The 16,417-nt window shown below is 39.0% G+C and overlaps 1 protein-coding gene across 1 annotated transcript in view; it reads right to left on the bottom strand.

Moving 5' to 3' along the window:
- BVES (blood vessel epicardial substance) overlaps positions 1-16,417 on the bottom strand; it is a 34,067-nt gene that overhangs the window by 2,650 nt on the left and 15,000 nt on the right. Inside the window, exons 6-7 of the mRNA XM_033103607.1 lie at positions 11,644-11,811; positions 10,416-10,557 (exon numbers count right to left, since the gene is read on the bottom strand). Coding sequence (XP_032959498.1) covers positions 10,416-10,557; positions 11,644-11,811 — 310 coding nt within the window. The remainder of the gene's footprint in view (positions 1-10,415; positions 10,558-11,643; positions 11,812-16,417) is intronic.

A 16,417-nucleotide genomic window follows, 5' to 3' on the forward strand; every position in this document is an offset into this window, starting at 1 on the left:
TAGCACAACTGTCTTTTTTTTTTTTTTAAACAATAGCCATGGCTTCCATCATAGTACTTCTAGCCGCAAGTTATGATTGAGTCTCATGAAATATTAACTTAGGATGAGTATTTGCAATCAGAGAAAACCCTCAGAACAAACAAGATGGTATTTCTAAGAGCATTAAACCAAATCAGTAATGTAGATCATTCAGACAGAATTGTACAACACACATAACAGAAACACGTGCAGTTTATTTTGACTGGGGAAGTGGGACTAATTGATCTCTAGTGTTTAAGCCCATCTATCAAACCGGGGATGACATTCTAAAGTATCCCAAGGCTTCTATGTACATTGGGGCCAAAATATTATCTGACCCGCTGACTACCTCACTAATCACTACTTTTTTCCAATGAGAGAGAATGAAGAGAGGACCCAGGACAACTGGAAATGACCTAGTGTAAACTTTCCAAGAACTTTCAGCTTCTCTGTGAAAAAACTTATTCTGTTCTCACTATGTCTGTCTGGGAAAAGAAGAGCTGTGGTAGTTATTATATAACATTAAACAATAGGAATGCAAGAGTCATCCACAGTGTGGGGGTGACATCCAGGGGTCGTCAGGTTGGGCCTTCTTCCCATCTACTCCAAGCTCTAATAAACTCATTGTTCCCCAAATCCAACCCATCCTTTCCCTCTTCTCCTCCTGCTTTTCTCTCCTCCTGGAATGGTCTCTCCACTCACATCCCCACCTACCAAATTCCTGTCCATTCCTCAAGGTGGAGTTCAAACCCCACCTCCTTTCATTTGTAGTCTTCCCTAATTCCTTCTGTGGGGAGACTGTATTCTCCTCTAAACAACTACAGCCCTTACCCATTCTGTACCATATATGGTCCCAAGCACCTGCCTCTCTCCTTATTGGAAAACAAGCACCTGGAGGGTTGTAACCACAGCCTCCTCTGTCCTGCAGCCTCTTAGAGGCACCCCATATACAGCCAAATCCTTCATAATTACTTAGCATATGAAAAAAAAAATCACTCCTCTGAAATGCTGCCCTGGGCCTTCAGAAAGCTGACTGTGAGGGGTGGGAAAGGCGCACGGCTACAGTATTTCATCTCTGACGGGTCAAGCACCCACCCTCTCAGTGGAGCATCCTCAGCATTCAACCGCAAGCCCTCACTGTGCAAAAGGACTGTTACCACTATTTTGTACCATGTCCCAAGGGGAATCACTTTCATATAATTGACTGATTGGACTGTTTACAGCAACGTGTACTGTCCCCTCAAGTAACTGTCAATAAGGTTCGTCAGTAACAGCATCTGCTACCAAGTTTTCATCCAATCAGCAAAAAGAATCTTCAAGTGACGACAAGGTGCTAGGGGCTGGGTTAACTGTTGGGAAATAAAAAGGAATTGGACAGAGTCTGACTCTTATTTGTCAGGAACCTGGCCCTACCTGGGACTCTGCCGCTGTCATGGCCAGAAGCAAGGCAGGCTTCCCCTCAGGGGAGCGAACCTCAGCGGGAGACCTGCTGCTTCAGTGGAAAGACTCAGAGGCCATTACTACACTGCTAGAAATCATTATTTTGTCCACTATAAATCCAAACCCAATCTGGAGTATGCACGCGCACAAAAAAAGAGAGCATATTCTGCTTCAAGGGAACTAATTTACACTTCACAAGTTGAACATTAATAAGTTCTTTCCACACGTTTGCCTGGGTTTTCATTAATTTTATGCCCTGATCATCATCAGAAATTCGCCCAGAAGGCCCAATATCTTACCCGAAATTGTTAAAACAGTTACGTCAAGAGTTACCGTTGCTTGCAGGATGTTTCAGATGACACCAGGTAGAAAAAACAAACTTCTGTCCAAAAGACTTACTTACAAGTCCCTCCCACAGAGAAGGCACAGCCAGGGGAGCAGAACTTACTAGAGCTGGACCCCACACCCCCAGTGTGTTCAGGTGAGAAAGAGAACTGTAGCACCGTGCAGCCATCCCGTGGGTGAGAAAGAAAAGCTCAAACTCACAAACATGGGCTTGGGCAACTGTAGAAGACAGAGACTTAGAGGAGCCTGGAACCAAAGAGAAGACACTTCCACTCGGGCCAGAGCACAGCAGGTGACACCACCATGGACACACACGGGATTTGGATCCGGGAAGCAGTCTTTCCTCAGCAGACCTGTTCCGACGGCGGCTAGTATCGGATCCTAAGTGACGGGGACACGGGCTTGCTATTAAAACCCATGGCACATCCTTGAGGGTCGTTTGCAAAGTGCACACTGGCCATGGGCCTCTGTGAAGGACGGGCTCAGGCCGTCCCACCAGACCAGTTTCTGTCTCCCTAAAGTCCCTCGTCAGGAACCACACGTGCACCGGGGAGCTCTTGTGTGACTGTCAAAATGCCCGTCTTGCACAGTAAAAAATCAGGTAAGAGAAATCCCCTTTGACAGAATTCGGTCCTTAGTAAGCTTCTTTCCAGTTCAGTGCGCTTCTGATTATGAGAGACCAAGAGCCTCTCCTAGCAAGTCAAAGTAAACAGACGTATGTATTGTTCTTCAATGCCCAGGGAAGGTCACCCCAGTCCAGAGAATAAGTAAGCGACATCAAGTTTGATCTTCAGATCAATACAGTACTATGACATGAAGTTCATCAAGTGACTTTTTTCTTTGCTTCAGAAACACACTCACTGAAAAGGAGCCACACTTTTATAAATTATCCAGTATAACGCAAGCGTTCCCCCCCCTCCTCTTTTTAACTATGATGACATTTTCTTCATGCCTTTCAAGGTGTTCTTATTCTATTATGTTTAACCATCTGGCCAATAGCTTTAGCAAGTAATTAAAAAACCTTACAGGGGTTTAGAATTTTAATTAGATTATACAATTTTTTGATGAATGGAGATGCGGAAGGATTTAATGGCTTCTTTGCTAGAAAGGATTATCATCCTTTGTCCTGCCTCTGATTATTTATATAAGCTATTTCTAAATTAAAAAAAATTTAATTGAGATCGCAAGATATTTCTAAACTAAAGAAATTGAATTTGGATTGAAGCTTTCTGAACAATAATGCTGAAGGATGGGTATGGCCTTTGTACCTAATTTTCCTTAGAGGGACTCAGCACCAGCAGTGACGGACTCAAGCAAAGAAGTGTACAAATTAGGGCAGATAGGGAGGTTGGAAGAAGTTAGTGGCTTCCATGAGGAGGTTTTCTCTGGCCCCAGGAGTCATCCTCAGGCCGATGCCTGACTACTCAGATGGGTACTCAGGGCTCTGAGCTGCATGGCAACAGGCGTGAGCAGCCAAGGAACAGCACCAGTCCTGTAGCCCCTTTTTGCCCCAAAGAGAAAGCTCTAGAACCTCAGAGATGGTGGACAAATTCAGGAGAACAGAGAAGGCATTTCCAGGATGGCAGACATGTAACAGACCCAGAGAATGACCAGTCTAGGGTGAGGGAGGAGGATGGGAGAAGGATCTCTGAGAGAAAGGGAATACGGAATTGCTGAACTGAGAGAGTGAAGATATAAGACAAAGAAATGCAAGGATAAGGAAAAAGGCAACTAGAGATATCCATAAAAACAAAAAGCAATATGAAAAGGCATGATTCAAATATGAAGCAATCACTCAGTGGTTTTAAGAAGAAACGAAAGGGAATTCACCTAAAGGAATGGATAAGAAGCCAGATGATACGAGGGATATAGTGAATGAGATAGCCCCACAAGCAAAGATAAGAATAAAAAAATTTTAGGGAAAAAAGGAGGGTCAAAGCATGAAGTAAACTGGTATGATTTTTATGTTGTGTACAAAAGCAAAATCCGTTTGTACTTGATATTAGGAACAGTCTCCTTTGAATAGAACAGGAGTCATGACATTGGAACCCAAAATAAAGACATGTAGTCACAGCCCATTATTTGTTCTGAATAAAGCATAATAATGTCAACATTGTTTATTTGCTTTAAACTTTGCAAAATAACCCATAGATAAAGCAAGGAAAACCTAACTGCAGTTATTAAAGAGAATGGAATATTTAATACCACTGAACTGTATACTTAAAAATGGTTAAGCTGGCAAATTTTGTTATGTGTATGTTATCACAATAAAAAAATTAAGAGAAAGAAAAGAGAACAGAATATATCTGCTATCAACCTTGATTATTTAAAAGTTAAAGAAGAGACCCACAATAGTTTGAAGGTAGAAGGGAGAAAGAAGAAGAAAGGCTAGTGATGCTACAGTTCTCACCTTAAAAATGCTTCAGAGAGAAAAAGAAATAGAGCTTTAGTGTGTTATTTAACGTTACAAAAGTCAACAATAAAAGGATAAAAACTAGTGACATCACCATGCTGAGCAGATGGGGAATAGTAAATTAAAAGTGAGCTAAGTTAGTGATAAAGGTTATGTGGCTAAATCAATAAATAAAAGTATATTATTTAGCATTTTGGGCAAAAATTGTTCCAATGTGATTGCTCCTCGGGAGTAGTTCGGAGGGGGTCAGTTCTTTTCATTGAAAGACTTTTTTTTCCCCACTGTTTGAGATCTATGTATATATATTTACTTGATAATTTTCAACTTTTTGATTAAAAGATTACACATGTATAACTATCAAATCCCTTTACAGGCGTTTTACAGATGAGAAAACGATGTGGGAGGATAGAGGCCAGCTAATGGGTTGGTGGGGGGAGGGGGTTCTAGAGACAGAGAGCACAGCCCCTATTGCCCTACTGGCTGGGGGACCAAAGGCCCAGAGGACATAAATGTCATAGTCCTCAACCCCAAAAGGGGAAAATGCAGCACGTACCTCACTGGGTGTTTGTGAAGATTAAGTGAGGACACGTATGAAGTGGTCAGGATGTATCTCCTGCTCCAGCAGTGGTTGAATATCCCCAAACAAGTTTGTACCCCCATATGGATATGGATATTTGTAAGGAAAAAAACAAAGCAAGAACTTAGAACCAATTCAACACTTCTTTGTTTTAGGGCCAGCCAAGTGGCCTTGACCTGGTTATTTAACCTCCCCACGCTGTACTCGACTCATTTACAAAGTAGCGGGTACTGCTTTCCACGGGCCATCTTGGTGGGTCTGAGAATTGTTTGTGGGCTCTTCTTCTGTATTCCTGCAGCCTGATCACATCTACTTTTCTCTACCTCTCTGTATAATTCAGGTAAAGCTTGTTATTTATCAGTCTACAGTTGTTCACAAGGGGAATGAAATACAAATTGAGTTGAACAGATTATTTTATGAAACCAACCTTGAAACTAAGAATGCTGTATTGGTTTTTTTGTATCTTTCCAGGAAAATAAATAGGTAAGAGAGCTGAGAGAAGCTCATTATGTCAGATCCGTTGCCAGTGTTTGCAGACAAGAATACTAACTGGATGCAGGCTAACTTGACTTAAAACATATTTGTGCGAGGAGGTCATATACAATTAGTAGACTGTCCAGAGAACAATCTTGACATTAATAACAAAAAAAATACTTGAAAAGGTTTTTTTTTTTGTCAGTAAGAAATCTCTCTCTAAATATTTCATCGTGTCTTTTTAAAATCATAGATTTTAATTATAATTTCTGAAAAAAACAGATGGTTTATACTAACAAAATCTTTTAAAGATGAGTTCCAACTGACTCAGGATTTAAGAAACAAACAAATAAACCAAACAATAGGTTATTTAACCCCAATTAACTAACAGTTCTGCACCTTTAAAGGAAACATAATCTGTCCTCTTGTTGCCATGACAATGCCTGTGTTCAGCATCACTTACCAGTGACGGAACTGCCAAGTACAATCAATCTGTGTGTGTGTGTGTGTGTATGTTTATACATTGCATGTAATGAGCTAAAAAGAGACAATAAGATGACCAGGTACCCTGATAAGCACCTTGGTCCAGGAGCAAAGAGAAGAAAGCTTATATCCATATGAGAGCATTAAATCCTTCTCACATGTTCTGAATACTTTGTCCCTTCTGGTCCTCCTGTCACACAATCACACTTCCAACCATGAAACTCAAGTAAATGAAGCAAGCAAAAAGAGTTAAATTAATTGGGTTAGGAGCTACTGAATCAACAGATAGGAACTATTTTTTTCCTCAGGTTATCTTGTTACTTCACTTTCTTCCCTTTAAAAGATAATTTGATGTGGAATACAGAATCTGTGGAGTAAAGAGTAGCGATCTTGCTCTGGATTTAGCATCATGTGACGTGTAATAACAGAGCACAACATAAGAAATGGGATCAGTAGAAATTTCATTGAAATAGTTCACTTAAAGTTTCCCTTCACCTTTTCCTGAACTGAATTTCTGTTTAACTGAACATATACTATGTACGTTATGAAACATGTTTGTAGCCCTATATCCCATACTGGTCAAGATCTTTAAAATAGTGCCTTCACCAGAATCTGTGCAAGCTCCTAGGTCTACCTACTAGTGGACAGGATATACACGAAACATCTTCATTACCCCAGGAGGATGCAATCAACAAAATTCCAGAATGTATGGAATTCTACAGCATCGCTACTCAGAAGTGCAGTGCTTGGGCCAGCCACACTGGCATCACCTGGATACCTGTCAAACAGGTGGACTCCCAGCCCCAACCCAGGTCTGCATCAGAATCTTTAGTAAGATCTCCAACTGATCCCTATGCACATTTCTGGGTAAGAATCAGTGTTCTACAGGAGAAACAAAAAAGCCCGAAACAAAACAAAAATGCAGAAACACACACAGAGAGACAGAGAAAGATGAAAGGGGAGCCCAGAGATTAAGAGAGACTTTAGAGGTGTATCAACAAAACGCAGTGGCTACATGCTGATAGTGATTTGAAAAATAATTATGAGAAGTGTTCACATGCAATTTATTGTTTAAATCTACTTCGGTATTTGAGTTAATGACTAGATGGAATAATGTAAAAGTCGTTTAATTAAGAAAACATATAAAATAAATTTAATTTTTACAGAGTAGCATTGCTCGTAATTCTGGAAATACACACAAGGCAAAGTGAAAGCTAACCAAAAGCTAAATGACTGGAGAATATTATTGGATAATTTTAAAGGTTCCTATGTAGAACTCTTGTACAAAGGATAAGGCAAAAATTTTCACTGAAATGGAAATTAACCAGTCTACGAACACCTGTTTGCAGCACTACTAGGTCATAATGACAGATGAGGGGATGGTAGGCTTCTCCAACAAAGTGGGACCGAAGGGAAAGAAGTGACTTTGGGCGAGCCACTGCCTCCTCACTGAGTGCAGGCGGACACAACTGCAAAGGCGTCAGAATCAGGTTCAAATGCAACAATGGGTGTGAAAGTGACCTGTAAACTATAAAACACTAGTCAAATGTTATATGCATTTCATAGAGACGATATGGTCTAACAGCATGGCCTTTGGAATCAGAGAGGATACCTAGGTTTGTATTCCAGCACCTCCCCCTGTGGAACTGGAACAAGTGAATAAGCAGCTCATATTTCCAATGTCCTCATCTGTAAAATGCAATATTATTCACTGGGATCGACTGTGTTATTGTCAAAATACCTGCTTTCCCTCCCTCATCAGGACCCTTCCTGCGCGGCCCCTGCAAGATTGAAGATCCATTCACTAATGGCGGTTCTGGCCAAGTGACTTCTCTGGTGCAGGGAACATGAGTGGAAGTGGCACGTGCCACTTCCAAGCAGGGGCTTAAGAGCCATTGGATGATTCTGCCACCACTGTCTTCCCTCTGCCAGGACAGGCAGTGACCCAAACAGTAGTTGCTCCTTCGGCGTCCCAGAGTGAGTTGGACACCAGCCGGAGCGGGACCCAGTGTGCACATGAGTGAGAAAGCAGCCTGTTCATCACGGGCAGAGATTGGGGTGGGGAGGCGTCTGCTAATGCCGCCTCATCTAGCAAAAGCTAATATACCTCCCCCTGTGCAGAATTATAGTGAATATTACTTGTGATTATGTATAGAGAGTGCCTGGAAAAAATAATAGCTGCTACTGTCAATTAATGTTTGTTCCTTGTTCATCATTAGAATTCACAAAGCTGATGCCACCACTGAGAGCAGCTGCCAGGCTGTCCCATGTGCACATCAGAAACCTGGAATAATAAGCGTTTAGTCACTAGTTTTAGGGACCTACCATTTACTTAGATCTACTACATGCTCAACATGTGATAAATTTTGTGATGTCAGCCTAACAGTTCTAAGAGGTTGGTTTTGTATTCTCTGTTTTACAAGAAATGTAATTTGTAATATGGAGAAGTACATGACGCATTGATATGGGTCTGACAGAAGAAAAATAAAAACAGCCTTCAGTAGTTCTGAGCTAAAACCTAAGTAAAAGAAATAAGAACAGTTTTTAATGAATTACATGCTACAGTGAATTAAATAATTCATAATCAGTGTCAGTGTTGTGCTTACATCCGAACGTCTTTCATTAAACTACAGGAGTGAAGCTGAGAGACTCAGAATGAGGACTCATCAGAGGGAGGTAAGACTGTGGATTTGTCGTGCAATCCATACACACACACACACACACTCAAAAATATGCATACATATGTAGCTAGATGCATTGGTATCATCAATATGTAAGATCTTGCATAATAAACCTGAGGCTAAATAGTTAAACAACTTAAGCAGGTTGTTTTCAGTAGAGCAAAGTACAGCTAGACAACCGAACAAGAGGACTAGAAGTTAAAATGTGAGCCTGCACTCAAAGGCAGCACACTTCTTTACAAACACTGAAGTTTGAATTATCCATGCAGGGAATGGCTGTTTGGATAAAACTCAGGATTTACTATAACGAAGAGGGAAGGAAACAGGCCAGGAGTTATAACCAGATTTAGGCCTGTGCTAATATAGGACAGCTCAGGTCAGATTAGAAAGGTCATGGACTTACTCCAAGTCACCCATCTAATAAGTATTAGAGCAAGAACCCAGGTCTGGATGCATAACATGTGTGGTCAATCCACTGAACACCTGGAAATACAGGTTTCTGGAGGCAAGTACCATGCAAACATTAATCTTGAAAACATGTTTTAATTCTATTTAAACAACATACTCTACATAAACTTTTTCCCCCCCAAAATGGTTTTTACCCCAAAATATTTAGATTACATAATAAAATACTACAGAAAAACAAAATTGATTTTAAGACAACAAATGCTCATAAATGCTCATTATATACTGCTTGTTCTTGGTGCTTCCTAAGCAAGAGTGTAGAACTAAGGGGGAAAAATAAGAACTACAAAAATAAGCTATTCTGTAGGAAAAATAATTCACACAATATTAAACTGCAATTCCCTTTCTGCTGACTTTCTCAATATAGTAATCACTAGGCATGCAATTAAGATGGGTCCAGCTGAAAATGCTTATTGACCACCAAACTGTTTTAACAAGGCAGGGAAACATTTGATATGCTAGTAGATTGCATAGTTTGGGCAACCTCAGTTACTTTCAAAAAGTTACTTGGGACTAAAATACAACCATTTCCAATTTCTCAATTGTATTGCTTCTGAAATCTTCTTTAGGTCCACAGAGCACTTCTATGCCTAGACTTTGCTTTGGAAGCTTATACCAATTATATGGTCTTGTCAAGTCCAGGCTCTCCTGACCATGCAATACTTAAAATCCTTAATCCAATTTATCTAAAGCATCCAAAGTTGCAAGATCATTTACATAAACATTTAGGATTGTTGAATGTGTATCTGTATTTACTTAAAAGTTACTCTGGATTAACATACAATTGGAAATATTAATAGTTTTTAGTCTATGCAATGGGAGAATTTATCTTTTCGCTATTTTACATGAATTTGTTCAAAGTTCTTATACTATCATTCTTGGAATAATTATTAAAATAATTTTAAGCAATTAACTCTTGAATAATTTAGTTTCTCTCATTTTACTTATTAATCATCAATATCTCTGTCATCATTGCTGCTTAAAATGTTTTACACAATCTAAACTATGGAAGGATCTTGGAAAATTTGACTCTTGATGGAAGTATGAATGAGGTGACTCACAGGGGTGTTGACTGGCCTTCTCTAGGAATATTCCATTATTAGATCACCTGTTAACTCTTGGTGCTCACACTTAGATAACCAGGACAGCTGTAAAACATCCAGCAGTTGCTTGCCACCATTTTTGACAACACTACTGGGTCTAGACTTTCGCTAGAACTAAAATCTTGAAAACAACAAAGCTGAATATCCAGTAAACCATGAGAATCTCTTTCACACTATTCCAGTGAACCAGTGTTTAAGAAAAGTATATGGCAAAACAATTTCTGAAACAGAAATAAAAGTTCTACAGTTGCATTTTAGCTGGTGCGCAATATAGAAAAATTGATTATTTCTATTGATACCTTTAGGTTACCAAATAGTTCCTTGCAAAATTATTTTTCTGATCAAAGTTGTCATTTGCTTATTTCCAATGACATCCATCAGAATCCCAAAGTATTATCAGTTTATGGATAACTTACGAAGAGAGGACACGCTGGAGGTGCCCCGAAGAAACTGGTGTAAGCCGTCTTCGCTGTCACTGGAGCTGGCTATACTATTCCTCATTTCCAGCATGGAGATCTGCGTGCAAAGGCTGAGCTGGTGTTCCAACTTTTTGGTCTTCTGCAAAGCAAAGTTGTAAGATTTCTGACATCTATGGGACTTAGAGCATATATTCCCTGTCAGCAGCATTTACTTTTCCTTGAAATGAAAGACTACCTGGTACATAGTAACCTAATAAATACCTCATACATGTTAGCTATAATTTTTATTATATTACTACAAATACATTATAATAAATTTAATATACTCAATTGCCTATTTATTAACCTGAAAAATAATAAGCACCAACCTGATTTGATAAACAGCCTAGATAAGATGACCCTAAGAGAGCATAATCCCATACTCATAGTCCCTGGAGAACAGTACTTATCACAGAAACAATGTTTTCCACGTTCTCTTCTGTGATTATTTTAGTTTCCTTCTAAACAAACATGAGGAAACGAAGATCAAATTGCAAATTGTTGAAGACCTATACAACTCTGAAATTCCTAACTGAATTGCCACAGGCTTCCATCCCATACCTTTCTTATCACTTACGGGCTTTCTGGGAGTGATCCTGACAGGAGGGTGTGCAAGACAGGAAGACACCAAGGTTAAAATGCCAACTTCCTCCTCACTGAGGTTTGTCAGCCTTTCTCAGTCTGCAACCCACCCCCACCCGCACCCCCACCGCCCAGGTTTCCCTGGCCGACTGCACACCCCACTCCCTCCTACTCACTTACCAACTTCCTTAGGTCACTTAGAAGACTCTCTTTGAGGAGGATAGCACCTCATCACCACAAATGGAGATTCTGACATTTAGAGACACCTCTAGGTAACGGCAAATATAATAATTACAAAATATTTCCTTGCTCTTGAGAGATGATTCCCTGAAGGTTCTCTGAATTACAGCATCCCCACTTAACATATAACTAGTCAATGAAAATTCAGAAAAACATACAGAGGGTGCCAAAAAAAATGTATACACATTTTATGAAAGGAAAAAAACTATTAAAGTTGCAATACTTAGTATATCTGGATAACAAAAGATGAATACAAGTCCGGTGTATACATTTTTTTGGCACCCCCGGTATATTGCATAAAGTGAGGTATCCCTCACTATACATATTTATTTAACAAAATAAACACACTCAGAAAAACACTTACTTTATCATTTAAGGTGGGGTCATTCAATGAGTAGAGCTTATTTGTAATGTCTTTTCCTATAAGATACCTAAATATTTCATATAGAAAAGGTTCTGATTCCAGAAAGTAAGTTAATCTTTCTCGTGACCAGCATAAAAATCTGCAGTTATCGTCTGCAATAATGGTGACCTGCCAAAGAACATAGAAAGAAAAAAGTACATCTATGTATATGAATTATGATGATAGTAATTTGGGGGAAGGGAAGAATAGAATAACTTATTGGATATTATTATAGCAATGATTTGTCATATTAGTTAAATTAAAATAAGATCCATATACGCAAGCTTCTGTAACTACATATTAGATTATTTTTAAAACCAAGCATTAGGCTGATGTTCCAATTGGACATACAATTCATGGCTCAATATTTCTTTACACCCCGAAGATTACAACAGAGGTTTAAGAATACAGTTTCAAGCAAAGGACCTAAGGTAAGATTTGTGAGGCGAAGTAATAATACATAAAAGCCCTTCTGCCAGTTGAGTCTGCAAACACACAGTAGAGAATGAAAAAACTGAGTCGTGAACTGGTTTCAGGACAAAGCTGTTACTAATAAGTATGGCTAGTGAGGGTCCTTCTGTCATGGGTGTTTCTTGAGTGTGACCTTTTAAGGCTAGCTCCAAACTGGAGCTAGCTCAGAACTGGGAAACCATACCCTTTTCTTAAGTATTGTTACATAGGAAAATGGGAAAGCACTGTAATTGCACTACACAGAGCTCAAATATTCCTTAAATAAATCCTTTCTCCAGAGTGAGGGACCATGCCCTCTCAGCTCAGTATCAAGAAGCCCTTCCTCCCACACAGACCCCTCCATCTATTAGTACTTCTCTGAACTTCACGTGGCACTCACATCACTGGATCCAGACATATCTGTCTCTCCTGAGCACTGAACAGGAGGGACTATGCATCTTGACGTCTGAATGTCTGTCTTCCAACACCGAGTGGTCTCAAGGCACATTTATTGTATGAAGTAATTGACAAATGAACACAAATACCATTGAAGGCAAAAACCATTTTACATCTCAACGTTAAACCCATTGCCTATCCAGGTAGGAGATGAATAGAAGTTTGTGAAATTGACATGAAGTCCTGTCTGTGCCTCACAGCAGGTATTTTCAAAGGAGCTCTTTCCCCTTTGTGAGTCACACAATTAAATGCATTTTGGATGAAAAGGAGGTATTTATGTCTACTATGAGAGACATAACAAATCAAAACCCAGCTTCTCTCCTATGTCAATAGCTGAAATCTGACCTTCAGCAAATTAGAGGGTTTGCCTACTTTAAAAAGTGGGTCAATGTTCCTAGAAAAAACAGTTTGCCATTATTTATTACATTAAAAGTAGGAATCTCCAAAACCAAACACATTTGGATTTAAGAAATCTATCAGTAGCTCTATGACCCCATAAAGCACTAAATTCCAATCATTCTTTCAACATATATTTTTATGCACGTCCTTAATGCCAGATACTGCTCAAGGCACTGAGGTTACGATGTTGAACAAGAAAGACAATATCCTCGCCCTGTGAAGCTTACATTCTAGTGGAGGAGGCAGATAATAAAGAGATATGATACCCTCAGGTGGAAATAAGTATTTTTGACAAATACAGAACAGGGGAAAGTGGTAGAGAATGACTAGGAAATGACAGTGACACATAATGCCACTCATTTTATGTATGTTTGATACTTTTAAATACTCAAGGTGCTTTTATAGCTGTCATATAAATGGATCCTCAAAATTGCCCTAAGATAAGACAGATAATATTCTTCCTTGTCGTTTAAATGCCAAATGAGAAGCACCAAAAACTTATTTACGAACACGTGTTAATTAGTGGTGGAGTGAGCACTTCTGATTTCCAGCTCAGATACCAGGCCAAACCCTACCCAACATGTCCAATATTCTTCAAGATGATCCTATGGAAAGTAATCTGGACAAGTGACCACAAGTTGGCTCACAGTTCATCAAGAGTCCCTCATACAAAGAACAGTTGGACCCATGTCACGAAGCCTACATCTTAGTGGAAGAATCCAATAATAAGTAAAAACGTAGGACAAAAGACAGATAAGATTTATAGAAGAAGTGTAAAACCAAGTCACTCCTAAAGAGTTCCCAGAAACAGTAACAGATGGGTGAGTAAATGCAAGGCAACTGAATAATATTCTGTAGGACTGATGAGAGAAAGGTGAGCACTGAGTACTCACAGTGGCCCAGCCATGCACACAAGTGCTTGAAAAAAGGGTTTGGAGAGTTGAGAGCCCTTCATTTTGCAAAGGTGTCTTCCATACTTTGGAAAATATAATTCAATGTATGGGGGCCAGGGAATTAAAAAAGGAGTTGGCAATCATCCAGACGAGAAGAAATTGTATGTAGGTGACAGATAAGGCATTTAATTTCTTTTCAACTATTTTAATAACCTCATTTCCACTGAGGCAATGATTACTTTTAATATGATCCTACAGTTTGTTTAACAAAGCCATTGCTTATTGATGATTGAAGAATACTTTAAACATGTTTAAATTATTATTCCATTTAAACTTAAAAATAGTATTCAAATAATAAGCTATACCTGCAGTATAGCTTATAACTTACAAGTCCATAAGAGCAGGCATTTAGTCGGAAGTGGATAATTACGTAGCATATTGGCTGAGGTCATTTTACTTGATAGCTAATGCTTCATTTCTGCCAAATAGTTTTATTTAATGATTTCCTGTCACAACAGTCAAGTAAAACATATTTTTAATGAGGAATATTTAAAGCTTCTGTAAAGTAAATTTGCATCTTGAGTTATCAGGGTACCTCAGCAGTGCCATGCTTGCGTTCTTGTGAAGAATTTTACTGAAGAAATAAAAGCAAACATGGCAGTGGACACATAATTTCTTTTAGGCAAAGTTAGATTAAGCATTCGCTGTGATTACCTCAAGGTACTGGGTCAGTCCCTCACTTTAGATTCCAAACCAATTCCACACCCTTAAGAACAAGGGTGTCTGAGGGAACCATAGAATCAGAAACAGCAGTCTGACAGTATGACTGGCTGACTATCCTCAGGGAACAACTTATTATTTTCTTCATGTATTGTACAACATTTCATACACCAGGAACATGAAAATGTCCCTAAAGTGATCTATTCAAATAATTCTTATTGAGTTCACATAAGCGTTTAAAATATAGCAGAGTCAAAACTGGCAGATTAAATTGCTTCTCAGCTTTACCGAAAGATTTACTTAATATTAGGATAAACTTTTATCTAAATACCAGTTAAAACTTAGTGTTCATTTATTTCACAAGAGCTTGGACATCTGCCTCTGAGACATTCTTGTTCCCTTAAAGTCATTAAGCTTTGATTTTTGGGCTTCACAGTACAGGACATGCTTTTGACTATGGGAAGGCAACAGCAGGAGATAGATACAGAAGAAAAACATGTAAATGGCAAAGAAGAAGAAGCCAAACACAAAAGATGACTCCTATCTTTTGAGCTTTTTAAAAAAGATTTTTATTAAAATATAGCTAACATACAATATTATATTAGTTTTAGGTATACACAATAGTTATTCAACATTTATATACCTAAAGAAGTGATGGCTGTAAGTCCAGCAACCATCTGACACGGCACCACGCTATCACAATATTATTGACTATATTCCCTATGCTGTACGTTACGTCCCCACGATGTATTTGTTTTATACCTGGAAATTTGGACCTCTTATTCCCCTTCACCTTTTCCCCCCTTTTTAAAATTTTCAAATACAGTTGACATTCAATATTCTTTTATATTAATTTCAGGTGTATAGCATAGTGGTTAGACATTTATGTAATTTAAGAACTGATCCCTCTGACTACTCTAGCACCCACCTGGCACTATACATAGTTATTACCATATTATTGACTATATTCCCTATGCTTTACATCCCCATGACTATTTTGTAACTACCAATTTGTATTTCTTAATCCCTTCACCTTTGTCATCCTGCTCCCAAGCCCCCACCCATCTATCACCTCGATAAATCCAGTGCCCATCTGACATCATATATAGTTATTACATGATTGACTATATTTCTTATGGTATACCCTACATCCCCATAACTACTTTGCAGCAACCAATTTGTACTTCTTTATCCCCTTTCCTTTTTCACCCACTCCTAAACCTCCTCGTGTCTGGCAACCATCAAAATGTTCTCTGTATCTATGAGTTTGGTTCAGTTTTGTTTATTTTGTTCTTTAGATTCCACATATAAGCAAAGTCACATTGCATCTGTCTTTCTCTGTCTGACACTCCACTCAGCACCATACCCTCCAAATCCATCCATGCTGCCACAGATAGCAAGAACCCTTCCCTGGCCGAGCAATATTCCATTGTATATATGTACTACCTCTTCTTTATCCATTCATCCATAGATGTAAACCTAGGCTGCCTCCACATCCTGGCCATTGTAAACAACGCTGCAATGAACATATGGATGCACATGTCTCCTCAAAGTTGCATTTTGGGTTTCTTGGGAAAAATACCCTGAAGTGGAATTTGTCCCTTATTTGTTGCTTGTTATGACCTATATATTAAAGTCTAGTTTGCCTGGTACAAGTATTGTTACCCCCAACTTTTTGTTTATTTGTTTCCATTTTCATGAAATATCTTTTCCCCATCCCTTTGCTTTCAGTCTGTGTATCTTTTGATCTGAAGGTTCTTTGTAGGCAGCACATGTAAGGGTCTTGTTTTCTTATCCATTCAGCCACCCTATCTTTC

This window comes from Rhinolophus ferrumequinum, chromosome 3 (assembly GCF_004115265.2).
Source record: "Rhinolophus ferrumequinum isolate MPI-CBG mRhiFer1 chromosome 3, mRhiFer1_v1.p, whole genome shotgun sequence".
Lineage (NCBI taxonomy): Eukaryota > Metazoa > Chordata > Mammalia > Chiroptera > Rhinolophidae > Rhinolophus > Rhinolophus ferrumequinum.